The 27,096-nt window shown below is 36.6% G+C and overlaps 1 protein-coding gene across 2 annotated transcripts; it reads right to left on the bottom strand.

The window, feature by feature from the left end:
* Positions 1-3,118: 3,118 nt before the first annotated feature.
* prpf40a (PRP40 pre-mRNA processing factor 40 homolog A) lies at positions 3,119-18,781 on the bottom strand. 2 transcript variants are annotated; one of them, XM_046845568.1, is made up of 27 exons: positions 18,668-18,781; positions 16,913-16,993; positions 16,630-16,773; positions 16,016-16,096; positions 14,050-14,077; positions 13,944-13,966; positions 12,981-13,025; positions 12,719-12,829; positions 12,452-12,572; positions 11,834-11,858; positions 11,497-11,712; positions 10,377-10,482; positions 9,225-9,289; positions 8,934-9,098; positions 8,126-8,234; positions 7,473-7,623; positions 6,753-6,886; positions 6,452-6,566; positions 5,837-5,928; positions 5,593-5,709; positions 5,145-5,282; positions 4,947-5,042; positions 4,688-4,774; positions 4,511-4,604; positions 4,305-4,366; positions 3,827-3,964; positions 3,119-3,712 (listed from the first exon to the last, which is right to left on the bottom strand). In XM_046845568.1, exons 1-27 carry the CDS (start codon positions 18,668-18,670, stop codon positions 3,623-3,625), a joined length of 2,637 nt encoding a protein of 878 aa, XP_046701524.1. In that variant the 5' UTR covers positions 18,671-18,781; the 3' UTR covers positions 3,119-3,622. The 2 variants fall into 2 exon arrangements, with proteins under 2 accessions (XP_046701524.1, XP_046701525.1); XM_046845569.1 differs by lacking the exon at positions 16,913-16,993 and having other exon boundaries at positions 18,668-18,742.
* Between the last annotated feature and the right edge of the window lie 8,315 nt (positions 18,782-27,096).

Below are 27,096 nucleotides of genomic sequence, written 5' to 3'. Positions count from 1 at the left end.
TAGATACATGTTTTCCTTCTGTGTTTTTTCTTTCTTTTTATTATTGTGCATAAATACTGAAGACAACTATGAAAGAACATGTATAGTATTAGGAAGTAAACAAAACTGTGTTTAAATAACCCAAATTATGTTTTTCTAATTTTCGATTCTTCTAAAGATCCTTCTTTTGCTTTAGTAAAAGTTTTGCAAACTCAGCATTCTCTCAGTCACCCTCATGAGGGAGTTCACCTGAAATGGTTCACCAACAGTCTTAGGGAGTTCCCAGAGGTGTTCAGTGCTTGTTGGCTGCTTTTTCTTCACGCTCCGGTCCAACTCATCCCAAATGGATTTAGATTGGGCGTTTGTGTTGTTCAGGTCATCAGATGCAGCCCCTCTATCCCTCTCCTTTTTGAACGATTATCTCTTACATAAAGTAGAGGTGTGTTTGAGGTTATTGTTCTGTTGGAAAACAAATGATGGTCCCACTAAGTGCAAACCAGATGGGATGGCGTGTCGCTGCAAACTGATCTGGTTGCTTTGATGGTTAAATGTCTCCTTACCATCACACCTTCTGCTTCATGCTTCAGTGGGAACCACACATACAGCCTGTTCACCACGTTCACTACGTCTAACAAAGACACAGCAGGTGGATAAAAAAAAATCTTAAATTTCGACTCATTAGACAAAAGCACATTTTTCCACTGATCTAATGTCCTTTTTTTGCATTTCTCAGCCTGAACAAATCTCTTCTGCTTGTTGTTCTTCCAAAGTAATGGCTTCTTTACCACAATTCGAAGATGAAGGTCTGAATAGCAGATGTTGAAATATGTCTGCCACTTAAATTCTGAGAAGCATTTATGTAAACTGGTTGTTTCTGAGGCTGGTAATTCTAATAAAATGATCCTCTGCAGCAGAGGTAGCTCCTGGTCTTCCTTTCCTGGGACGGGTCTCATGAGAGCCTGTTTCATTCCTGTGTTTGATGGTTTTGGCGACTGCACTTTGGAATACTTTTAAAGTTCCTGAGATTTTTCGGCTTGACTGAACTTCATTTCTTAAAGAAATGGTCTTTTCTTTTTACTGATCCGAGTGTTACATGCCATATTGATTTGTATAGTAGTTCCAGTAGCATTAACCAAACTATTCTATTCGTTGTGTCTATTGCGCTTTTACCAATGGACTTTCTCTCAAAAGCAGCTTTATAGAGATCGAGGTTATAAAGCTGTGTAAAAGAATGTAGACGTTTAGTGCTTATAAGTGTTCATTATAATTTTACGTTTAACCATAATGAGCAAGTCAGTGGTGACTATTGCTATTGGAGTGCAGAGCTATTGATTCTGTACTCACTCTTTCCTCTGCAAAAGTCAAAAACATTTACATTTATAGTATTTGGCCAAAAATATAAATGCCAACTGATGCTCTAAAGCACAAGAAATGTCACAAATGAACTCAAAAAGGTGCACATGAGAAGTGAAAACCATTCCCGGTGACTACCATACGATTGTGATGCATCGAGTTTGCCAAGCTGTCATTAAAGCTAAATGCGGCTCTTTGAACGATCTAAAATGAACGTATTCTGGGTTGTTGTACTTTTTGTTTGTTGCCTACATAATTCCATGTGCTTTCGTAGTTTGGAGGTTTTCAGGATTAATGTACAGTGATGTAAATAATAAAGAAAAGCCTCTGAAGCTGGAGGTGTGACCGAACAATGTACAACTGAACAGAAGCAGCTGTAGAAGTAGTTTTTGTATTTAAAGATACCAGAGCCATCAACATAACGTAATCAACACGTTATAACTTTTGGTAAGTCTTCTGTGTGTCAGGAGTGCACTTACTGACAACAGCTGATCAGCTCAGACTCAGGAGGAAAATGCTCAGCACTTGGCAGGACACTGAAAGAACCATGTGCAGTTTGTAAACCTCAGCCATGTCTACATTTTAGAAAATGGATTGTTTATAAGTACGTCAGCAAACATTAGGAACAAGTGTGAGGTGAAATTCTTGCTCGGGGTGGTTCTTATTTAAGGTTGTTGGAAACAATACCAAAGCAACGTTCCTACAATAATGACTTGCATATTGAAAATGTTTACAGATGTTTAATGTTGGAAAACTTCCTAATGGTTTTCAAACTCAGACTACAGTCGCCTTCCAGAAAAGTCCCCATACAGATAAAACACTACTTACCGTAATTTCCGGACTATAAAGCGCCATATATAATCCATATATAAGCCGCACCCACTGAATTTGTCAAAGATTTTTATTTTAAACATAAATAAGCCGCACCTGTCTATAATGTCTACACTGAAACTAATGAATTTTACACAGGCTATAATGAAAGACAGTGTCTGTTACACGGTGTAACGGGTGAAATATGTTGTGGCTCCTTTAAGAGCAGAGCGGCATTTTGGGAACAGCCTGCCGCCGCATTTTTCCGGTATTACTGCATGTGTGCAAGACCGAGGAATATGTCCTTATTATTTTCTGATGCTTATTTCTAAGTTTCTTTGACTAACCCTTAACGCTGTTGCCAAGAAAAATAAAAAAAGCACGAGTTTTGAAAACCTGTCTGTGCTTATATGATTTCTGTTCTGGAGTTAGTGAGCTCTCCCTTCACTCAGACTCAACGTGTTACAACGGCTTGGATCTAAATAGTAGCCGGCCAAGAAAGTCATTGTTCACTGTCTTCCTCCTTCCTTTCACTTCCATTTCTCTTGAGAGTTTATCTTTTGGCATCGCCGTGCGTTTAAAAATTGCCGTGCAGCTCAGAACACAGGTGAGGTGCGTTTTTTTGTTTCCGTTCGGAAATTTAATTGGTCTAATGTTATGGGGTTCAGTTTTTTGGCTTGAAGTTTGTGAAACCGGGAAAAACCCAGGAAAAATCCACAAATTAGCCGCTTCGTTGTTTAAGCCGCGGGGTTCAAAACGTGGGAAAAAAGTAGCGGCTTATAGTCCGAAAAATACGGCAAATGATACGTTTGTCTATTAATGAAACTTTTTTGAAGAACATGACAGCGATCCCTGTGAATTAGCTGTTATTGCAGGTGCATGTGCATCATTATAACCCTGTGATTTAAAGCTTTCAGAGCTGCAACAATATTAATCAAATCCTTCTGAGCAATTAGTTCCGAGACTTGAACACCAGTGTGGTATAATACCGTTTATTGTGTGAGTATTTTGTGTTTAAAATACTTTTGAAAATAGTTCTTTAAACAATTACCATTGTCCGGTAAACATCTTGATTCTAATTGATTTTTTTTTTTTTTTTGGAAAAGTTCCAAGCATTTATTTCACCTGTAAACAATAATTTTAAGACAAACAATTGGCAATTACAAAATAAATGTACAGCTACCTAAAAACAATTGTGGCAATGGAGATAAGGAGAACAAAACGGTATAAGGAAAACAGGTCGCCAGAAAAGACCACTTTGTGCACTCACTCAGTTTTGCACCCTGACCGAGTTCTCCTGAGAAACTACAGAGAAACATGGAGGTTATTTCTGATCAGTGAGCGCTTCCTCCTAAGCCTCCTAAAGGGAAAGAATCGTTGTCCATGCACGGCATAAATGTACTGTTTGAGTCATCATACAAACGTTTATGAGGAATGCAGCTTTTACAGGGTAAAGTGGATGGACACAGGTATAGGACATCTAAGGTGCATCTAACTGCTCCAAGAGAGTTCTCCTCCTCTTCTCCAGCTCTCCTTCACTCAGTTCACTGCCTGACGTGTCCCACCCTCCCTGAGAGAGAAAGAGAGAGAAACAGAGCAGCGGGTCAGCTATTCTAGATTTTTGTGGCCGAGAAAATTGGAAGCCCAAACATCTCTCGTGAAAGTCGCTGAAATGAAGTCTCACCTCCTCTCTAGGCGCTTTCCTCTTGGGAGATTTCTGTTTGGATTCACTGCGGTTTTTCCCTCTGGACTTATCATTCTCTTTATCCTTTTCTTTGTCTCGTCCCTTTCTATCCTTTTCTACATCAGACTCTGGGGAAGCCTGCATGGAGAGCAGGATAGGGAGATCAAAAAGGGGCAAATTATTAGACAATAACTTTAGTTTATGAGTAACTGATAGCTTACAGATAGCAGCTACTGTAACTTTATATCTTCAAATCTAGAGGATAACAAAAAAACCCATCTTGCAATAATAACCTATTTGAAAACGCCTCAAAATAATAATACAAAATGTCGTAAAATATAAGCTAGTATACACAAGAGTAAAATAAATATGTATATAAGTCTGTTTTCAAAGTAAGAAAACATGATAAATTGATTCGATTATTGAGAAACAGAGAATCTGAGGAGATTTTAATGCACTGGATCTCTGCAGAACTTACAGACTTGTGTCTTCTCTTCTTTCCCTTCTTCTTGTGTTTCTTGGATTTTTTGTAGCTCCTCTCTGTGAACATCAATACCAGTTGTTAAAAGGTCTTATCGTTAGAGAGTGGATTAACTTCGGAGCTGGAGTTTTCAATGTGGTGTGTTGTGCAGTGATGTTATTGATTAATGCTAAGCGGGAAAGTTTAATAAAGGACATGCCGACCTGATTCCCCTGAGGAAGAGTGCTCTGACGGAGATTTCGATGTAGAGCGCTTCTTCTTTTTCGAGTGATACTCATCGTCCTCAGATTCAGAACCCTGCAAAAGTGACGAGGCTGGTTAGGTATGTGCTGAATGTGTGGGGTTTCTGCTTCCGAGAGGAAAGATTGTGGTTTGGTTACCGAGCGAGAACGTGATCGTTTTCTGTGATGCTTCTTGGATTTCTTTGAGTGTTTCTTGGTTTTGGAATGATGGTGCTGACACTCGTGCTGCACAAATAGAGACGAAAGAGAAAAACGAGAGAAAACTCAAACACTAAATATTTAAACGGCAGTAGTTGTGGGGCTCATTTGCATTTTCTAAACCTTGATGAGATGATGAAACCCAGGTGATTGGATTATCTGCAAACTGAAACACATTAAAAGAGAATTTGAGCATTACCTCTAGTACATGCATAAAATCTTTAAATATCCTCTTTCTCTCCGACTCCAGAGTGATGTCTTCAAATGCTGGCTCCTTTAGAAATCTCTCTCGTACCTTAGACAAAGCAAAACTCATTATATGAGCAGCATTCAAAGTAAAATAATACAAATAAAATAAATAAAAAAGGGGATCAATTCAGCTAATTGCAGCCCATACCCCTTCCCATGAAGTTTCAGGCTCCAGTGAGGGTGTGGCCTGCTTCAGCATACTCTTGAAGGCAGCCTCTTTCCTTTTCATCTTTCTGGCCTCTTCTTTTTCTCTCTCCCGCTCTCGTGCTTCTGCTTTCTCAAGAAGCTTCACACAGAAGTACAGAAGCTACATTAACCTCCATGCTTTAATAACGAACTGCTGATGAGCTTTCAGATGACCTCTCTTTTACTGATTTTTCTTTGTAATGTGAACACAGCAAACAATCATTTCAATTCCAATCTGCATTCATTTGACCAAAAATGTGTTTTGACATTCACAATGCTACAATTTATGAAGACACTTCTACTCAAGATCATCAGGAGCGCTGATGGTCATAATAATTGGGGAAAGTTAAGTTTGCATACTGCTTTAGTTGCTATAATATAAAGCATTAACCACCGTTTTACATGCTTACACTGTTGAAGGCTAGTTTGATGTTGCCGGCATCTAGAGTGGTGGCCCTCTTGTCAGAGCTGATAACCGAACCAAAGTCTTCAAAGCTGGTGCTAATCTCCACCAGAAAGCTTTTATCCTGCAGACACAAAGCGTTTACAAAATTCAGATTATTACTTATCCTGTTAGATCGACAGAACTGTAACTGTGAAAGAACAGTCCTGTAAATGCAGTAATGCAAAATAATACATATAATAAAGCCCCACCTTTAAAATGTCTTTTATGATTCTCTTTTCATCGTGATAACGAGCCTTGAGATCTTCCACATAGAACTTGAACAAATCCAAAGGTGTAGAGCCTGAGGAATGGACATGAGAACATGCTCTATCAACCATATACAAAATATCAGTTCAGTGCACACTGAACATTAGTTCTGTTGTGAGATCTGAATATCCTGATCGCTTTCTCTTTAGAAGTAAACAAAATAAGAGTTATATAATCAAAGATTATAGGGAACAAGTTAATTAGCTGGCTACCACACACACTTATACATATATACATACAAACACACACACACACATATATATATATATATATAAAACTAGATTAGGACAAAACAAAATGGGTGCATAAGCAAGGATTCATTTCATTTGTGATTCATGCACCATTTAATTTCTTACTATTGGATTTATTCCCAGACACAGACTTTTGTTTGTGTATTTATTGGAAATCAAAAAAGGAGCGAAAATCCCATGTTGCTTTTTAGGCAGATGTAAATTATTTAGGATCCATCAGAAACCAATAGTGGTACTTCCGTGTGTGTGTGTGTGTTCTGAACTGGTTAGTGCCAGAGAAAAGCAGGATGTGTGTCCATGTCTCACCTGGTTGTCCCAGCATGCTAGCAAAGCGGATATCTGAGCTGATGGTTGGATACATCTCCATCCATGCTGACATAGAGTGCAGCTGGCCGTGGTCATGCAACTCATCCAGAAATTTCTACATGACAAAGCAGACGGTTAATGCAGTCATACTGCTTTATGTAAGAAAATTAAATCACAACTCAATTCAGGCATTTGTAATATCAATTTTTGTAAAAGTATATTAAAATGATGACATTTAAAATCATTTAGGTTACTGGAGAAATGATAAATACATGACCAGTGTGTGGTGCGAGTCAGTCACCTGAAAAGATTCCCTGTTTTTGCGCTGTCTACGTCTCTCTCTCAGCAAAGATTTCTGCTTCTCTTCGTCTTCTTCCTTCTCCAGTGCACGGATGTGCTCCTCGAAACAGATCAGTGCATCCTCCTTGTCCATGTCTGCCACAGACACAAACAGCTTTACATCACTGTGTTCTTCCCAGAAGTGCTTATACTTCATTAGCTCGGTTTGGCCTTTCAGAGACAGTGGGTCTCCAGCTTTTATTTTTATACCAGGCATCAAACCAAAGATCATACGGCTCTATAATATCACTATTCGGAAGCGAGCACCACCTGAGACACTTCTGTACGAGTTGAACCTAATGACCCTTGAGAAACCAATTAAGTCAGTATTTTACTGTTAATCACACAGATTGGGTATCACAATGCAAGTAATGGAGTGAAACTAAAAGCTGCAAATAATTACTTTAGACAAGCTACTGTTCATTAGGTGTAGTAATAAAAATGAACTCTACATCAAAAAGCTCATATGGTTACAGCACTTCATTCAGCTGTTTTATTCAATTTAGCTTTATTTTTGTGTCTTAAATATACTGCTATATTTGAACTTGACCTACATTTCTAGATAGGGTCTCGTGTTTCACTCAGCATAACAGCTCAAATATACTTGAGATCCACAACCGTGTTGAAGGACCCTTTCAAATTATTGGCTTCTACTTTGGTATATGTGTCTGTGATTTCATACTCTGTAGCTCTTCGTCCTCAGCAAATGTGGGATTATCCAGCAGGTATTGCTGAGCCTCGGACCAGGTGGTGCGGTAAGTCACATTAGCCATGTTATCCAAGATGTTCTTCAGTGCCTCCCAATTCCTCTTCCTTAGTTGCTTGGCTTGTTCCTACAGCAGAGAGAAAATAGGCTTAAGATCATCACCCAATTATGTCTGAACCAATATGTATGTACATATGTTCTTTCAGACTGATGTGGTATTAGTGGTCTTTTTTAATTAGCATAATTTCTCTGCTTATTTCAAGACAAGGACGTATTTGAAATTACTGATTTCAATCTGTACATGCTGAATACAAGAATATCCTTCATTGTTGTTAATGTAATTTATGGAATAATTTACCATAAGTAATAATACCATGCGATACTGTATACGGCTTAATCATTTTTTATAAAAGTTACTTCAGTTCCATGAAATGAGTTCAGATTTAACAATCTGCAAAGGACAATCCCAACTACAAGTGCCAGGCCCGAAATTGGTGTGAAATAGCATGAAATGCTACATGGTGATTTTAAATAAATTAGATAAATGCAAGTAAATATGAGACATTAATTATGTAGACGTTTAATAACGGCTAAGTCACAATTAAGCAAATCAAGTAAATATATCACACCTTCTCTTTCTTGGCCAAGTAGAAGAGAACGTCATCATAAATCTCCAGTCTGTCTCTCTCTGGAACACAGCTCCACACTTCCTGATCACCAAACATCTGTTCTGCTTTCCTAACACACACACACACACACACACACACACACACACACACACACACACACACACACACACACACCATCACCCAAGGAACACTGCTGCAGTGCATTTGTTTGCCAAAAGGAGGAAGTAGTGTACCATGAACTGAACTCGTTAATGAGTTACTTGTATTATATATTCATAGTCTGTCATTACTCAAAATTGTACATATTAATGGGTGAGCTTCTGAATAAAGATATGGTGTAGCATTTTAAAAAACTGTTAAATGTAGAGTATCCAATCTTTAAATGCACTTAGTGGTGGACAAAGGTGATCTGTATGTCTTTTGCACATAGGCCTGAATTCACAATTGCTTTTCTTGAATAGTTATGAAAATCAAAGAATTGTAGCATCTCTGGGATAATCCTGCTGTACTTATCAGCAGGATAATGCGCTCTGCCACACCACAACAGTTTTTTCATAAATGGTTTGAGGAACATTCAAATTCTCAATGCTGGACAAACAAATCCAATGCATAAATAAATCTTGTTGCCAGATGGCATAGAACAGCTGTAGAGGTCTTTCACAGTCTGTGCCTCAACAGGTCAGAGCTGCTCTGGTGGCACAAGCGGGACCTACATATTATTAGGCCGGTTGGATTTTAATTCAGTATATGGGCTTCTGTATTTTTCCCCTCCTTGGTCTGTTTAAAACATTTACGCTAAAGTTGTTACTTGTATCTGGTGGTGGAAGTCATTTTCTCGTGGTTCTCTAAGAAACGTTGAAATGTCTCTTTGGATTCTTTGTATTTTATCCTGGCCTCCTCTTTCTCCTCCTTCTCTGTCTGAACCTTGTAGGCATTAAATGCTTGCTTCTTCTCACTCAGCTTGGGCAGAGCACTGTCAACAAACACACACCACACTTAATGATGGAAGACAAAGCAATAAAGGCAGTGTTATCAAGGCATGAACTATCTATTCGTCTCAGGGTTAAATTTAGTTAGTAGTTTCAGTGTCTGTAGGTACCTGTAACGAGGGTCATTAATGATCATCTTCATGGCCTGCTCCCAGGACGCATTCGACGCCACACCCTGGACACAAAACCCATAGAGCAGTTCTTTACAAATTCAGCATATCAGCCTCATTATAACATGCCCTCAAAACATCTAAGGGGGATTTTCCTTGCCATGGTCACCCTAGGCTGCTCATCAGGGATAAACACACATCATTCACTTTAAGTCTTACATTCCGTAAAGCTACTCTGAGATGATGTCCATTGTGAGAAACGCTATAGAACTTGAAACTGTGCTGTTCTTGTCTGGGATCATGTCTGATCTGCCAAAATTAAATGACACTGACTGACAACATAAGGTTTAAAAAAAATAAACAAACAACTGCTGGTATAAAATGTCCTCAAAGTTTTATACCAAATAAGTATAAAAGAATCATGGCAGATCAAAATACTCAATTTTCAAATTTAAAGTTGGTGAACAGAGAACTGGTTAATAGAAAATTCTGTAAAAATATCTGTGTGAGTATGTGAGTGGGTGAGAGAGAAATAATGGAAATGCCAGAAGCTCCTCTGTGGCTGTAAGGAGGCTAGGTGATGTGTTCTCCTAATTGTGCAGTAGGCATGTGTGACACTAACATAATTTTTAGAAATGCCAGGACCTTACATAAGTCACCTTTTCGAATACTTCCCCATCCCTCATGAGATGAGAGACAGGATGGAGACAAAATGCAGGGGACAGAGACAAAGCGGATGGTGAGTAGGAAGTGACAGGTTCAAAAAGGAAACTAGACAAATTCAGGCCTCCATTTATACACCTTCATTATAAGTGCTGCTCACTGGAGCATCCTATTGTGTGGTCCTCAACTCTCAACCCCCTAATCATACAGTCGGGGTAATTAGAGCACCCTTAGGAATAGCTGGCAGGGGCCTAGGAACACAGCTTTGTGCATCAAATTAAAACACTATATATAGAAGCACATACAGGTGGTCATCACTCAAATGAGTGCAATATCTGTAACAGGAATGACGTGAGAAAGTGTGTGTCCAAGAAAGTGGTCCAACGGGCATTTCAGAGATCTAGAGTTGCAGGTTCTTGCATCAAAGAAAAAGAGAGATAGAGATAGAGAGAGAGAGGGGGGGTGTACACAAATAGCAAAGAGCTCTACCTTCTCCTTGAGCAGTTCTTTGAAGGCCTGTTTTGCTTCCTCTTTGGTGTTCCACTTGTACACTTTCTTCACCAGCTCCGGCCTTTCTTCTTTAGATGTGTCATTACTGAAGGAATAATCATTGTTAAGATTGTACTGATAACAGTAGATTTAGTCAATATTATATTTTCATATCAGAGGTCTTATTTTGCATATTGTAATATAATGAACAATTCATTAATAAATATCAGCAGCACTGATAAAACATTAATAAAAACATTACGCTAAACCTTTAATCTTTTTAGGATGATCATCTACAGAAGATTCATCTATAAATCTATAATCTACAGAGATCTTAACCTTTAAGTTCTTTAAAATACAAATGGCAAATTGTTTACCTAAACAATTCACGTTAACATTTCAGCATGTGTGTAATGATTTATCGTTGGACTAATAAAAACTGATTTACTGTTGTAGTGTGTAACATTTTATTAGTTTGGTGAACTGTGGATGTGAGAATCGACTGTAAGAAAGAGTACTTTCTGCAGTTCTAGTGATTTATAGTTTGCATCGTTTCGTTTGTAGTTTTACAAATCATTCATACTGGCTTTTATGAGATTTTATTTCACTGTGACAGCAAGTTCTTGTCATCTACTAAACTCAAAATCTATTGGGCACCCATTTCCCAGAAAATAATATGAAAGAATAAACAGCAACAAGGGAGATGTGCAACATCACTATGTGACTTGATCAAAGGGCATATACAGATTCTTAAACAGTCAGTAATTTCTGACCTCACAGAAACTCCAGGTTTTTGTCACTTAAAACATCTACCCAGGTTCTGGGGATATTCTGTATCAGCCACTTAGCTAAGTTAAAGTCACACTTTCATTGAACCTTGGTTAGGTGAGAAACTTTTCACACATGATAGAGTTTCAACGTTGTACACTGTTCATGTGAGAGGAAAAAGAAGTTCATGCTGAGGCCATGCTAGAAAGGATAGCTATCAGTAACATCAGTTTACGGTGCCAACGAGCAAAAGCGAGCCAAGAATAAGCCATTAGCAAATTGTAGCTTACAGCTGTAGGATCGAAATACTGTGCATGCATGCGTGTGTGTGTGTGTGTGTGTGTGTGTGTACCTGGGCTGGGTCTCGGTTGTGGGTGTGTCCTTGGGTGATGCCACTGTTGCTTCACTGCCTCCCTCAGTCCCCTGCACAGGCATTTGAGATGGCTGTTCTTCTGCAACACTCGTTGCTATGGTAGCATCAGCCTCTGGAACAGTTGGCACAGTGAGCGCTGTTTCCGTGTGAGCTGCGAGAGTGGGAGTGGTGCCAGGAGCTACAACGTCCACGGTCCTAACACACACACACACACACACACACACACACACACACAATAATATTTACTTAAAAGCAAAGAATTTGAACGTTTTACTTTAAATGCAATGATCAATTAAGGTCATATTAATATTCATACCCATTCTCCTCTGCCTTTATCATCGCTGAAAGAAAGAAAGACAAGTTCTTTTTAAAAGAGACTCTTTATACATCTTCATACAATAATTCCAGCTCATATTTTCAGTAGCTAGAAAGAAAATTTATTCTTCAAGCCATTTCATTCCACAGTGATCAGTTTCATATTAGATCATACAACACTTTTTATGACTACAAATCACAAATAATAAAAAAATAAGTAATGCTTGACAATGCAACAAGTGACGCTTATTAAGCAGCATTGTACAGATTGTCATGCTGGCACAACCAACCAATCCTCAGCTATATATTTTTATTTTTTTCTGTGCACACAATGTAGAGAAAGTCACTCTTTAAATCTATGTATTGAATTAATTAGTGACGTGAAAAATCTAAATGAAAATCTGATGAATCAATAATAAAACATAAAAATAACAAAAAATAACGTGTGGTTTTGTTTTTTTTATTTCTGTCACATGTCTGATTCTCTGCAATGCAATAGTCAAAGAAGAGAGGATTCTGAGGATACTTTGTACCGATTAAGTTCTCAGGCAAAAAAACTATAAACCCCACATCCATCAGTTATTGTTAAATATTTTGAGAATATACTTGAAAGACATACCTTCTAAATCTTCGAGTTCTTTAGGCTTTGTCCAGCGTGACTCTTTAGTCTGAGAGTTGTAGTAATAAGGCTTTCCAGTGTCAGACTTGTACTCCTTCCATGGGCACTTAGAAAGCATTTGCTACACCGCAATAACATTAATAAACATCAGTGAACTTTTGAGCAGTAAAGATCAATAAAACTAAAAGAATGATTACATTTTGAACAGATGGACAAAATAGGGCAAAAACACTAGATAAATAAAGTTAGGATTTGCCCTGTTTTTACCTCTGCAGGTGATTTGAGGTCATCTGGTTTCTCCCATGTGGACTGCTTGGTCTCTGTGTTGTAGTAATAGGTTTTGCCATCCACTGACTTATGCTCTGTCCACACTGATTTCTGCTTGGAGCCATACACATTATATTAGTGTCACTAGTGTCAGCAACAGCTGGCAACATTTATTTCAAGCTTTCCAGGCATCGTTTTTTTTATTATTTTTTTTTTTACATTAGATTTAAACACAGAGTCTGTAGGCCGTCTGTATACTGACCTTTTTAGGCTGATCATCTGGGGAAGAGTCATTTGCTGTTGTGCTCTGTAAAAACAATCCCAAAAACAAAAATATTACAAAATGTTACCCTGCAAAACAGCAAGATCATTCTTAACTACTAGGGGTGTAAAGGTACACGTATTCATACAAACATTTTTCGGTGGAATCTATTTTACGTGAGGAACAGAGTTTAAAAAAAGAGTTGGAACATATTAAGTGGCAGATCGCAGGTTTTGCATATGCATGAAAACGCTAAAGAATCCATAACACATAACACCGCATTAGCCGCTAACCAGGAAGTGGCTAGTGACCAACACTAGCACGGTGGATTCTTTAATGTTTTAAGAACAGCTTTTCTTCTTTTTTTTTGTAAGGAGAATTATCTCCTTTTAAGAATTTCCCTTAAAAGGAGAAAATTATGACAATTCTGCATATAGAGGGAGTGAATAAATGAAAAATAGAAGGAATGAAGTCTTTTGTTAAAGTGTGCTGAAATAAGTAGAAAAGTTTAGAAAATGTAATATTAAATGTAAAACTCACACACACCTGTAATATATAACAAATATAAACTATTTATTTTTTTTATTTAATTTTTTATTTAATCAATTTAATTTGTGCCATTTTAATTGATTATTCAATTCAATCCATATAATAAATAAGTTTATTGCATTCATTTGTTTATTCTATTTGATCTAAATTTAATTTATATATTATTTAACTAAGGATATGCATTTCAATTAAAATAGTTTTAAATGTCACATGTTGATCATAAATGTTAATAATAAGAAACTGTGTTAATAAAAAAAAAAAACCAAGCAATTTTTAGCTTTGCATTTCTTCCCCCAAACTGTACCAAAATTAAACCGAACCGTGACAAAAACCAGGGTGAGTGTACCATTAAACCCCTATTAACACTTATTTTTTGCAGTTATCTGTAATTAATTAGTTTTTTGTTGTGCTTACAGTAGTTCCAGGAGCAGCAGTTGCTAAAAGGGGAAAAAAAAAATTTTAATTACAATATTAATCATAATGAGAAAATATTAAAATTTTAATTTCTAAGCTGACTTACCAGCTGTATCCACAGGACTAACACCGGGCTAAAGGGAAAAGAAGACACAGAGAATCGTTTTTATAATGTATGAATAATAATAATAATAATAATAATAATAATAATAATAAAACAACCTCAAATCCATGCAAACAAAAACATCAGTGTGATCAAAATTAATTCAAACAATATCCTAAATAACAAATAATTATGTCACTGGGTAAAATAACACTCTGAGCCATGTAAGTACAAGAAGAATGAAAGAAACCTTCATGCATTCATACATTATATTAAAGTATTTATGTGTCTACACTTTCACATTTCCAAGCCCTGAGGGAAAAAAATCTCTCTGATTGTAATAATCACTGCTGATTGGAAAAAATGGTAATTCAGCACTAGGGTAAAAACGGGCACAATTATAATACATTTGTTTCACAGTGAATCTGTCAAATTGGCAGTGGTGGACAAAGTACATAAAGCATGTACTTGAGTAAAAGTAGAGATACATTAGGTTAAATATTACTCCAGTAAAAGTCCCTTTAAACTTTCACCTGAGTAAAAGTACAAAAGTATGTGTCTTTAAATTGCTAAATCAACTCATTTTAGGTGAAAATGTTACTCTTAGCACAATTCTATTAAAGTCAAACACTGATTGGTATCTGTTAAAATTATCATGAGCCAAAAACCTTCTTTTCAACGATTTATCAAATAAGGCCATGGGTGCTATGGAAAGTTAGATTCAGGAGTTTCTTCCATCATTGATTCTTCTCAAAATGTTTTGCTTCATACTAAACTGACTGAACTGTATGTTTGTGCTAAGTAGATACCACCAAGCAGCAATAGCGGTTCTAGCTTGAATAAGGCCCTGGGTGAACCAACGTCTCCGCAATGATTAGTTTCAGCTTTGAAAATCTCCTCTCTGCTTCAGCTACTCTTACTGAATGAGTAAGACATACTCAAAACAGTCCACAAATTTAAATACATTTCTGAGAGCTCCAATCCATGTAGAAATATCACCATAAATGCATTTATTGCACAATTAAATACACATCAGTGTGCACAATTTATCAAACTCTCAGAACTAAGAACCATCCAACTCTTTGCCCAAATGTAGCCATAAAATACAAACTATATCCTTATAATATAGTTCTTTTAAATTACCCTTTTAAGAACCTATTCAGTACAATTAAAGAAAAACTTTATGGCATCACCTAATTAAAGGTACCCAAACCAATAAGTGCAAGTTTAACTACAATCCAACTAGACTAGTTAGGTTGTAATTGTTTTGTTACAAGCGACACACATTATGATAAATGACACTATAATTTAGGTTATGCAAAAAGAAATATTGTTGTGTAAAAGCATAGCAGGCAACTCAGCATTACCCAAGTGATACAGTTATTAGCCTTTTTCAGCAAATGCATTATCATATACTATCCTCATAACGAGATGACCTTTTTTTTTTATAAATAATACATTTTATTTATTTTTAAACAGCTTGACGTCACCCAACCTTCTTTCTGAGTGAGGGAACTTTTCCCGGCGGTAAGTGCACACCCCGAGTCCTGACCAGGTTCAATTCCTGTGACGATCGTTTTTTTTTTCTGGTTTTGTGAAATGTAGTTGAGTAAAAAGTACGATATTTGACTCTAAAATGTAGTTAAATTCAAGTTAAAGTCTTCCAAAGATACGCAAAACAACTACCTTATTATCATAACGAATTACATTTACTTCGTTACTGTCCACCACTGCAAATTGGATGACTGTTTTTACTGCAATAGCTTTCAACCTTTAAGAGTGAAAGATATGGCACAGCTAGGTTATAAAACCAAAAAAAGAAAGAAAGAAAAAAAAAGCTAATTTTAATGGGTACAGTTTCCCTCCATGCCCCTGTGTTCATTATGCTAATCCCAACACCATTGGTGGTTCTGAGGAACTATTTTTAACCCGAGAGATGAGTGGGGGGCGCTCTGTGAGACTACTTTACCGGTCCTGTGGGCTGCAACGTCGCTGCTGGCATGCGTGGTGGCATCATTGGCGGCATCATCGGTGGCATCATGCCTGGCATCTAATAAAAGAGCTCCATGAAAAATTCATCTAAGATGCTAATTTCTCTCCAGTGTGGCAGAGTGTGCTGGGTGGTATTAATACACAGTGTGAGACGCAAGAGAGCGCGTGCAAGTGTGCGTGTGAGTTTAGAAGCCCCTGTTTAGAAATGTGAAGCTGCAGCTCTGATTCTCGTGATAAAGGAAATTAGCTTTCATACTAAAGCACAGGAGGTGATGTGGAGATGAACACTTACAACCAACATTCTCCACACAACACCTTCTAATTGAAAATGACATCACATGGAGGCGGAGACGTAGCTTTTAGTTATGCATGTAAAATTATATATTATAAAATTATATGCCTCATTAAAAGCAGATCAATGCTGACAATGCTCATGAACAATAAACATGGTACATTAGAGCTGCACAGAGTACAGATAAATGGAAATGTAAACATTGGTAATGTATGAGACTGAGATCTGATAGCTGTACAGGCAGCCCTTTTTTTACTGATTAGTAATTACATGATTTATTAATAAACTGTTTTCTTTACCTGTCCCATTGGAGGGGCTCCCATCGGGGGCATCATGGGTGGTGGAATCATCCCTCCAGGAATAGGAGCCATGCTGGGGGGCCTCTGACCCATCGGTGGCATTCCCATAGGTGGGAAGTGAGGCGGTATTCCAGGTGGTCCCATCTTTTAAGGCCGAATGACACACAAAAACAGTGTATATTTATTTTTATTCAACAAAAACAAAACAAAACAAAAAAAAAAAAAAAATCACACAACAAAGGCAACACCTGTTAAAGAAATGTCACATTCAATGGCAACTTACAAAAGGAGGGGGAATTGCTGATGGAGGGACTCCAGGATAAGGTGGTGCTTGGCTTGGAGCATTATTCCCATCAGTAGAGGACTTTAATGAACAAGAGTTCAAACTATTAATGACTACACTTCACCTGTGTACAGGGTAAACTACACCAGTAAGTGTGCTTCCACTGTTCAACAAGTAGAAAGGAAAATTTTGCATCTATATCATCTCCGAATCAGTAGTAATAAAAAAAATAAAAATAAAATTAACTCAGAAGAAAAATCTCACAGCGACAGTACATTATCTAAAACTGATCAAGGCTCCAACTCTGCACTCATCACATATTGCTGAGTTTGAAATCAATTTCTGCCAGCAGGTTGTACACGCACTTTATACTTTCTTTATAAACCTTAAAACAGAAAAAACAACACTTTGCACTTTTTTCTATATACAATACAAAATCTGGTTCTAGATCATCTACAATCAGGATCGTTCTCCAATTTCAAATCAAATCGCACAGATGTTCCAAAATGTTGTATTGGTGCACAAAATATTTTATATAATAATGTATGGTCATTTTTTTTTTTTTTTTAAGATTAGAACAAGAGAGGATTTCCCTAACAAACTTGTTTGTAAAACGTGCTCCTGAGAGTGCCTTTGAATTAAAAAATAAACCCTGTTTATTGTTAGAAAATATTTACTAAATGCCAATTAGATGTTTTAGTACCAATACAAAATAAATTAGAATTTCAACTGAACAAGATCAGCAATCAATTGACATAAAACATGTGTGATGTGGGTTTATTAGTCTAGTCACTGGTAATCTTGCACTTCAGGAGATTATACATTTCACTACATACTGCAGTGGAGGCCAAAGCTTTTTATGTGAAAAGCCATAAATCAAACTTGATTAAGGGCCAAAAATTATATGAAATTTGCAATCCTCTCATTCATTAACATTTCTCTGCGACCTGTTCGACTAATGCAGTCGTATTTTGAATCTTCTAGTACAATGAGAAACGATTCAATGTATTGTACAATAGACTTCAAAACCTAGAATACAGCAATGTATAGACCTAATGAAAGACACAAAGCTGGTCCTGATTTTTCAAATGGCATTTCTCATATACGGCACATGTAAATGAACAAATCCAGGAGCCGAGTTTGTTATAGACAAAGTGAATCTTTTACTAATGGAAAGCTAAACTTCATCCAATGTAGCTACAGTTAGCTAAACCCTAGATCATTGTTTAGCCAGATGGGACTCTAAGCTTCATAGTGAAATGTGTGAGCTGAGTGTGTACATCAGTTCAGCTCGGAGATCCATGTGTGAATTATACAGCTGAAATCGGATCTCCTCGGTGTTTTACTGCACGCTGTGTGAGAGACAATCCGACTCCGTGGTGTCGCTAACACCGTGAGCTAACGAGCCCGATTTTACTAAAACACCTGTACCTATAGTCATGAAATTGGGAAGAAAATACCCGGAATATAGAACATTAAGACACGAACATGTTTACAGGCTTGTTTACAATCACAAACAGACGCCCGGGACGTAACAACAGGGCGCGCGCTAACGGCGCTCATTCATCCGGCACGCGCCGCAGCGCCTAGCTACAGCCGCTAACGCTCCCAAACCCGCTCAACTCAATACATATAACCTGTTCTAAACTCCACGAGGCTGAAAATAGCTTCTCTAATTAACCCTCACACTGCTCCATCGCAAAAATACTCAACTATTTACACGTTTTTTTCACATTTCGACAGAGGGTCACTCACCATGTTGACTTAGCATTTAGCAGCCGAACTTCTCCTCCACGACTCAACAAGCTTCAATCTGATTGGATAATTCAGCCAAGGTTCAAAGGTCAGGAAGGAAACGACAGCGCTCGCGTGCAGTAGCGGTGGATAGTGAGAAAGAAGCGAACCGAACAAAACCTGTTTTTTTTTAGTCAAATAAGTAAAACAATAATAATAATAAAAAGATTTTTACACCAGGGAATTTATGTATAGACTGTTTCAATAGTGTAAAAAAACACTTTGGGCCGATTATGTTAGTGTCTTTTATTACAGCTCGGAAATGTAAATATACAATATTTAAATAGTGTAAATTATTAGGTTTGTGCTTATTTCTTATTTTATTTAAATGGTTGCACCATTAAATAATGCAAACACGCATGGATTTTATGTGCGAGTGAATTGGGCATGCGCAGAACCGAATTTCTACAATATTAGCAGGTATCTCAGAGGTGTATCAACTCGAGATCTGAAAAATTTAAGGGTGAAGTTTTTAAATAAAAGCTCACTTTTGTGGACACTGAAACAGGACATTTACCAGTTTCGATTAATGTGCACTGGAATATGCATTTGAAAGCATACACAACATGAAGAGTGAATAAAATGATTAATTTAACTAGCTTTACATTTATTTAAGGACAGATGAATCCTAATATACTGCTAAACCTTAAATCTGCTGCTCGAAATTGTAATATCATTTACAATTAAAATATAAATTCAAACTAATTTATATGTTTTAGTTTGGTCAAATTAACATATTACAACCCCAATAACAAAAAAAATAAAAAGTTGTTTTGTTTTGGATGCTGTGTGAAATGTACATAAAGACAGAATACAATGATTTGCAAATCTCATAAACATATAGTTTATTCACAATAGAACATATAATATATATTGAATGAGGAAATGTACCACGTTAAGGAAATAAAAGGCAATATTGAATTTGATGGTAACAAGTCTCAACAAAGTTACCACTGTTTAGCTTCTTCTGAAGAACTTGTTTTGATGACATAAGCTTACAGTTGCACATTTGATTAAAAAAAAAAAAAAGATAAAAAAAAATTATCAGTAAAATAATAATTTACAAAAATTGTTATTGCACATTTTTATAAAGAAACAGAAATAAGTAGTAATATTGCACAGAAAACTAAAGAAGTAAATAAGTAGGAGGAAAGCATATAAGTGTTCATGTGGTAGATTTCCTGAGGGAAGAAACTTTTCTTGTGCTTGGCTATCCCAGGACTTGGTGCCCTGTAGCGTCAGCCAGACAGCAAAAGTTAAAAAAAACATATAAATTGGATGTAAGCGATCCAGAATGATATTCTGAGGCCTTTATTATTCTGGATGTATACAGTTTTTGATTGGGCAGGGGAGCACCAATAATTCTTTCATCCGTTCGAACGGTCCTGTGTAATCTTCTGAAGTCTGATTGTGTAGCTGAGCCAAACCAGACAGTTATCGAAGAATAAGCAGCTCCTGTGGCAGGTTGAACTTCCCTCAGCTGACAAAGAAAGTACATCCTCTGTTGCACCTTTTTAACGTTAGTGGATGTGATTGTCTCACTTCAAGCCCTCAGAGTTGGTGGTTTTTCCTGAAATCAACAATCATCTTCACTTTTTTGGGCATGTTATGACCCCACCAGACAACAGGCAGGGAGGCACTTCACACAGTTCCAGTGATCTGTTAAAGATCTGTGAAAATATGGACGCCAGCTGGTCTTGGGGGGGGGGTGTTGGTTGAGTGATGAGATGGTCAGGACAGGTGTAAGGTGTGAGACCAGGTGTTTCAAATTTGCAGTAGAACTCATTCAGATCATTAAACAGTTGTTGATTCCCTACAGAGCTGGTGGATGGTCTCTTGTGATGTTTCTCAGGTCTTTCCACACTGAAGAAAGGTTGTTGGCTGAAAACTGAATTTCCAGCTTTTTAGAGAAGCTCATCTTAGCCACTCTAATCTCCTTTATAAGTGTGTTCCTGGTACATGATTTTGTCCCCATTCCTGTAGGCATCCTCTTTGGCCCAAAGAAGCTGTCTGAGTCTGGCTGTGAACCATGATTTACTGTTGTTGTATGTTAAATGTCTAACTGTTGTTCCTGGTAGGAATGGATATTCCCCACAGAAGCTGAAATAAGATGTAACAGTCTGAGTTTCTCCATATCAGAGGCAGCAGCTTTAAAAACACTTCAATCATTGCAGTCAAAACAGGCTTGTAATGCCCGATCTGCTTCACTGGTCTATCTTTTCACTGTCCGTACTACAGGCTTAGCAGATTGAACTTTTTGTCTGTATGTGTGGAGAAGATGAACCAGGCAGTGGTCAGAGAGATATAAAGCAGCTCAGCGGATGGAGCGATATGCATCCTTTATTGTGTTGTAGCAGTGGTCCAAAATGTTTTTGTCTCTGGTAGGACATGTAATATGCTGCGTGAATTTTGGAAGTTCTCGTGCGAGGTTTGCTTTATTGAAGTCCCTAAGGATAATTAGAGCAGAGTCCAGGTGTTGTTGCTCAGGGTCTGTGGACTGATCGGCCAGCTGTTGCAGTGCTGCGGAGGAGTGTAAACACTGACCAGAATGACAGAGGAAAACTCTCGCGGTGAGTAGGAAGGTTTACAGTTGATGAAGAGCGCTTCTAGATCAGGACAGCACAACTTCTTCAATGCTGTTACATCCGTACACCAGCTTTCACTAATGTCAAAGCATATCGAACCGCCTCGCGATTTCCCCGCAGATTCAGTGTCGTGATCCGCTCTGAACAGCTGGAGATGTACAGATGTAGCAGATGTGACGCGCTGTTCGGAATGGCTTCATCCAGCCAGGTTTCAGTCAAATACAGAGCAGCAGAGTTTAAAAAGTCTTTATTTTTGTTTAGGAGAGCAGGAGAAGTTCGTCCATTTTGCTGGGTAGAGAGCGGAGATTCGCTAGATGGATACCAGGCAGTGCAGTTCTCGCAAATACACACACAGTATATGCGTATAGAATACATAAACATGGGTATAGGATGTTTATACTTGTATTTATAACACACACACACACACACACACACACACACACACACACACACACACACACACATATATATATATATATATATATATATATATATATATATATATATATATATATATATATATACATACATACATACATACATACATACATACACACATACATATATACACTGTATACACTGTGTATGTCTCTCTGTGTGTGTGTCTTTGAATAAATTAAATAAACGTTAGGTAAACTGATGAAATACATAAAATGTACTCTTTTCTAATAACTTTTTATTACTTACTTTATACAACTACCTTACATTTCCTTAATTCTATTAAATAAATGGTCATTTTCAAACATTTATTGTTGGTTTACAAATGCTTCTGGATTTAAAAGAGCAAGCAGCAGGACATGATGCAGTACCTAAATTAAAGCAATTGTTTAAAATCTGTGTGCCAACAAGTAACAGAGATCAACAAGGAATCAAATCTAACATTAAACATAATGTAACACAACTGTAACATTGCAACCTTAAACATTACTTTTAAATTTTTTAAGTAACATTAAGATATCTTTGCATGGTATGGTAATCAGTTTGCACTTTCTCCTGATCTGGAACTTGAAACAGTGCAGTGATTGTCCCAAACTGGAGTCAAAAATGATGGAATAATGTAACTGCCAAAACTCGCATATCTAAAAGTAAAAAAAAAAAAAAAAGAGGGAGAAAACAAGAGACCTCAACCCTTTTACAAATACATTTCATGAGTAAAGTTATGTTTAGTAAAAAATAAAAAAAAGGAAAGAAAACACACCAAAATTTAATGCTTGTCCCAAACTGAAAATGTGTAATAATGTAACCGATGAGGTCTCTGAAATAGTAAAAAAAAAAAAAAACAGATAATAGTTTTATTTATTTTTTTTTGTAATGAAGTTACAACTCTGCATGAAAATGCATGTTTCACTTCTTGTAAACAATTAGTTTTAACATGAAATCAAACATTTAAATGTAGATGACTTTAATATACAGTTAAGTTACTAAGTGTCTGTGCAATGTTTTGGCATATTTGCAAAGGACATTTCTAACAAAGTAAAATGAACATCCAGATGACAAACCATTAGGACAGCAACAACTAATCGATTAAATCGATAATAATCTATAATGAAATTTGTTCTCAACAAATGTAATTATCGATTAGTTGGCCTGCTCAAGTTACCAATTAGAAGATAACAGCCGCTTGCAAAATGGCAGAGTGTACAGGTCAACTGGCAGCAGGAAAAAGTGTGCGTCCAAAGTCATCCAAGGGACCATTTCATATTAAATCAACAAAACAAGTTATGCAAAGCTGAGCTTGTGTTGCATTAAAGAACCACAGTGATGAATGAGCAAATGAAAAAAGAACACATTGATGTCACGGATAAAGGTGAAACATCACCACGGCAAACAAAAACTGTATAATGATCTTTTATCTGATTAATCGAAAAACAATCGTCCGATTAATCAATCATCAAAATAATCGTTAGTTGCAGCCCTACAAGATGCATATAATTCAAGTTACATATATTTGCTAATAGATTTGTTTTAATGAGAAATCCTATTAAAGTTTACATTAAGAGAACATTCATGTTTGTTTGAGAGTTAGCATATTAGGAAAGGAAAATGTATGCCGATGTGACATAGGTGATAAAAACAAACAAACACGTAATCTGTAAAAGGAAGGAATACTGTCGCAGTTGTGTCTGATATAAGTTTCTGCCTGCTCAACAGTCCTTGGTCTTCTTTGTTGTATTTTTTGTTTCATGATGCACCAAATGTTTTCAAATAGTGGAAGCAATTTGAATTGGCAGACCAGTTCAGCGCTTGGACACTTCTACTATAAAACCATGCTGCAGTAATAGATGCAAATGATGGAAATAGATACTTTTAAATTTTCTGGTTGTCCCAACATTCGTAAGACCTGTTGCAGCCATTAAATTTAAATTTACCCACTTATTTCCTGTAAAATGGTACAGCTCCTAAGTTTGAACATTTTTATTTATTTATTCTTTTTATAGATAAAATTTGGGTTTATGAGATTTGGAAATCATTGCATCTTCTTCGGAACTCTGGTTGTAGTAAAAGCAAGGACCTTAATTTTAACCATTAATAATAAGAAAATGAATAATATTAATAATTGTTAAGCATTACATTTAAAGAAGTATATTTCCTCATGTTTAAGGTTAATGGTAGGTATGATTTTGTGAACAGCCCTCTCTTAATCTCAGTCCACAGGTTTTCAACAGACTTTACATTAGTGAGCTTTTTATTTTGATGTGTTTTTTTGGATGACTCATGTTGAAAACATTGTCTTTTAGATGCCTCTAGAGTTTCGGACAAAATATCCGTGTATTTTTGGGAATTCATGATGCCACTGATCTTTGAAAGAAACTCTATACTGATGATCAGTAAAGTAGCTGAAGAGCATTAAAGATCTCCCACTATTTTTTACAAGAAGGTGTGATCATCTCTGCAGTGTATAGCAGACAAGTTTAGTCAAAAGTATTTTGAATATGGTACATTTTTTTTAACATTTATTCTAAATAAAAGTATATCACTTTATTGGAGTTTTTAAACATGACAAATGCTACACATATCTAAAATTGGGGCCTATGTGACAAACAGTAATATTTACAATCTGCATAATTTTAGTTTTTATAAATTTGATGCTCCACCAGAAGACAAATATTAATATATAAACAAGTATAAGCAGCAAGCTAAAATAGTCAGCCTAAATGTTGGATATTGTTCAACAAAAATCAAACAGTAGAGCCACCCATTAAGCAGTACACAGCTGACAGTGAGATGGCAAAAAACAATATTCTGTCTGGCACAGGATCTATTTATAAACCGTCCGCAGGTAGCCCTGAAAAGCTGTCAGTCGCCATGTTGTTACTGCCATCCGTCATGCTCTTTTAATTGGCCACATGTTCCTGTTTACCTTTAAATGTACTTCTCTTGCTGCACGAGGGGTGACATGCTTTGTTGTTGAATTATTATACCCTTACACCACCACCCATTTCTGTTTCATTGATCTCATCACTGATCTTACAGGTGCTGGGATTGTTGGGAACAGAAACAAAAACAACAAAAAAGTCTTAAGCATTATATATTTTTTATGTTATGATGTCTGGTGCAAGTTCAGATTATTATTCATACTTTTAAAATTACAAACCATTATAATCTTCAATGGTAGAAAATAAGGTGCTCTTTCACATTTGGTGGAGAGATGGAGGAGAATAGCATGACAAAAGAATCATCTGAAGTAGAGAGAACAATTTTCATGTAATTGGCTGCCATCCATGAGTTTTTTGCTAGGCCTGGTGCTAGCTTCAAAGCCTTTCAAAAAGTGGTCTGAGACGTACACAGGCACACGGTGATCTTGTGAGGGCTACTGCTTTGCCAGCTCTTTGAACATTTTCAACAAAGGATAATATGAGACGCTGGTACATGGACACATAAACAGTGCACGAAATTATCAAGCAGAACACAGAGAACTTAAAAGTAAAAGTGCCATTAGAAAAACGGTCTCATTTTTAGATATTCTTATCAGTTGATGACATTATTCGTATTTACAGATGAGATCATAATAAATATACTAACTACAGCAAAATGGAGATATCGCATTTGTTCCACATGGGATCCACTTTAATTTGATTTAAACTACAAATTCCTCATTGTGTCCTGAAAGAGCTGGAACCAAGTCCAACTTAAAGTGCATTAAAAGTTAAAAAACAATGACTTATACATAAAGTTTAAAACACAAATTACATCGATCTTAGCCGAATTTTAATGGCTTAAAACAAAAAAAACAAGCAATATTTTATTTGCCATATCTTATTTGGATATAAACATAACCATATCTAATGGTAATTTTCATATTTATAAACATCATGTTATGTATTTACTGTCTCCTCACTTTCTGGTCTTAACTAAGAGATGAACATAGAGTGTGAATACAGTAAACACTGGTAGTTGTCCTGAGTGAGCTTTAAAGTCTTGCTATATAAAGTTTGCCATAAAAATATATCTTGCTTCCCATCATGTAAAATTCCTCTGGGCGCATGAACTGGCAATTCTACATTACACCTAGAAATGAATGTATAATTGCAACTGCTATTATACCTGCTGAACAAACACATTGCAGGAAGTGTTACTGTAAAAATATGCACAAAATATTGCCCTTTTCATACAGTATGTGTTTTACATCTGAACGTAGAAAGGAAGTTATTAAAAAAATGTTTTTAATAAGCTATAAACTGTGTCTTTCACGGTTGCCAGTGTGGTTTCCTCACTCTTATCTGTACCTGTAATATGTATTTATCACCTCTAAATGTGGATATGATGTACATCAAAAATTTACAAAACATAACTGAACTGTAAGTATTTTATTTGCTTTAGAATAAACCATTTTCTAAGTAAAAGGTGCATAATAAATTTACACAAAGTATAATGACAGAGAATTGTACCTTTTTCCCTACAGCCCAACAAAAATACTACTGTGAAGGACTTTATATGCTCAAAAACTAATATGCTACATGAAGCAACACCATATCAATCAAACAATTGAGGTTAATGCTTATACTGGGAATAAAAGTAAATAACTGATATTTTAGGAGGTTTTATTTATATTTGATACGCTTGTTAGAAGATTCATCTCATATTATTGTCATGTAAAGACCTACATTAGTATTTCCTGCTGTGAAGAGATTACTAGAGCAAACCATTAAAGCAGAAATTTTAAAGCATATTGCTTTATTTGCTAAACACTCTGTAGCTACATCCACAGACAGAATGACCCCCTCTTTCATTCTCTCTCTCTCTCTCTCTCTCTCTCTCTCTCTCTCTCTCTCTCGATCTCTCTCTCTCTCTCGATCTCTCTCTCTCTCTCTCTCTCTCTCTCTCTCTCTCACACATTTGTACACAAGTGCAGAAACTTATGAGCTATATTATAAAAATCCTGAGTGCTTCACTTCCTCTCTCATTTTTCCACCCTTTCTTGTAAACAGCCGCATTTGTCACTGCTAGAGTCCGAGAGAGAAAACCAATGAAGTGGATTATCTGTTGAGCAATTTACTCAGACATAAATAGCAGGTAAATGAGCTGAAAAGTGGGTGGATTCAGGTATCATTTCCCACTCAATAGTGCTTCATCATTACAAAAAAAGTGAGGAAATCTAGTCTTTCACAAAAAAGGTATGTTTACAATTAAATTCTATTTCTAACTGCATATGTATATGAGAATGTGTAGGGATAATATATAAATAAAAACAACAACAACAACTCCCTGGATCTGTGCATGATGTGGCTTTGCAATGGTTGTGTTACTACTCTAAATGGGTATTTGTCCTGTGGCAAAATATTGACCAGATCCAAACACAGCTCA

Source organism: Silurus meridionalis, chromosome 3 (assembly GCF_014805685.1).
Source record: "Silurus meridionalis isolate SWU-2019-XX chromosome 3, ASM1480568v1, whole genome shotgun sequence".
NCBI classification, from domain to species: Eukaryota; Metazoa; Chordata; class Actinopteri; order Siluriformes; family Siluridae; genus Silurus; species Silurus meridionalis.
The sequence above is the reverse complement of the archived record's forward strand: the minus strand, read 5'-3'. Positions and strand labels throughout refer to the sequence as shown.

Bases quoted from the DNA above. Each gene is read 5' to 3' on its own strand.
- prpf40a (XM_046845568.1), bottom strand. The intron at 8,235-8,933 runs GTAACAACTTTA...TGTGTGTGTTAG, and splicing joins ACTTCCACCACCAGATACAA to GAAAGCAGAACAGATGTTTG. The intron at 6,887-7,472 runs GTATGAAATCAC...TGTCTGTGGCAG, and splicing joins TGAGGACGAAGAGCTACAGA to ACATGGACAAGGAGGATGCA.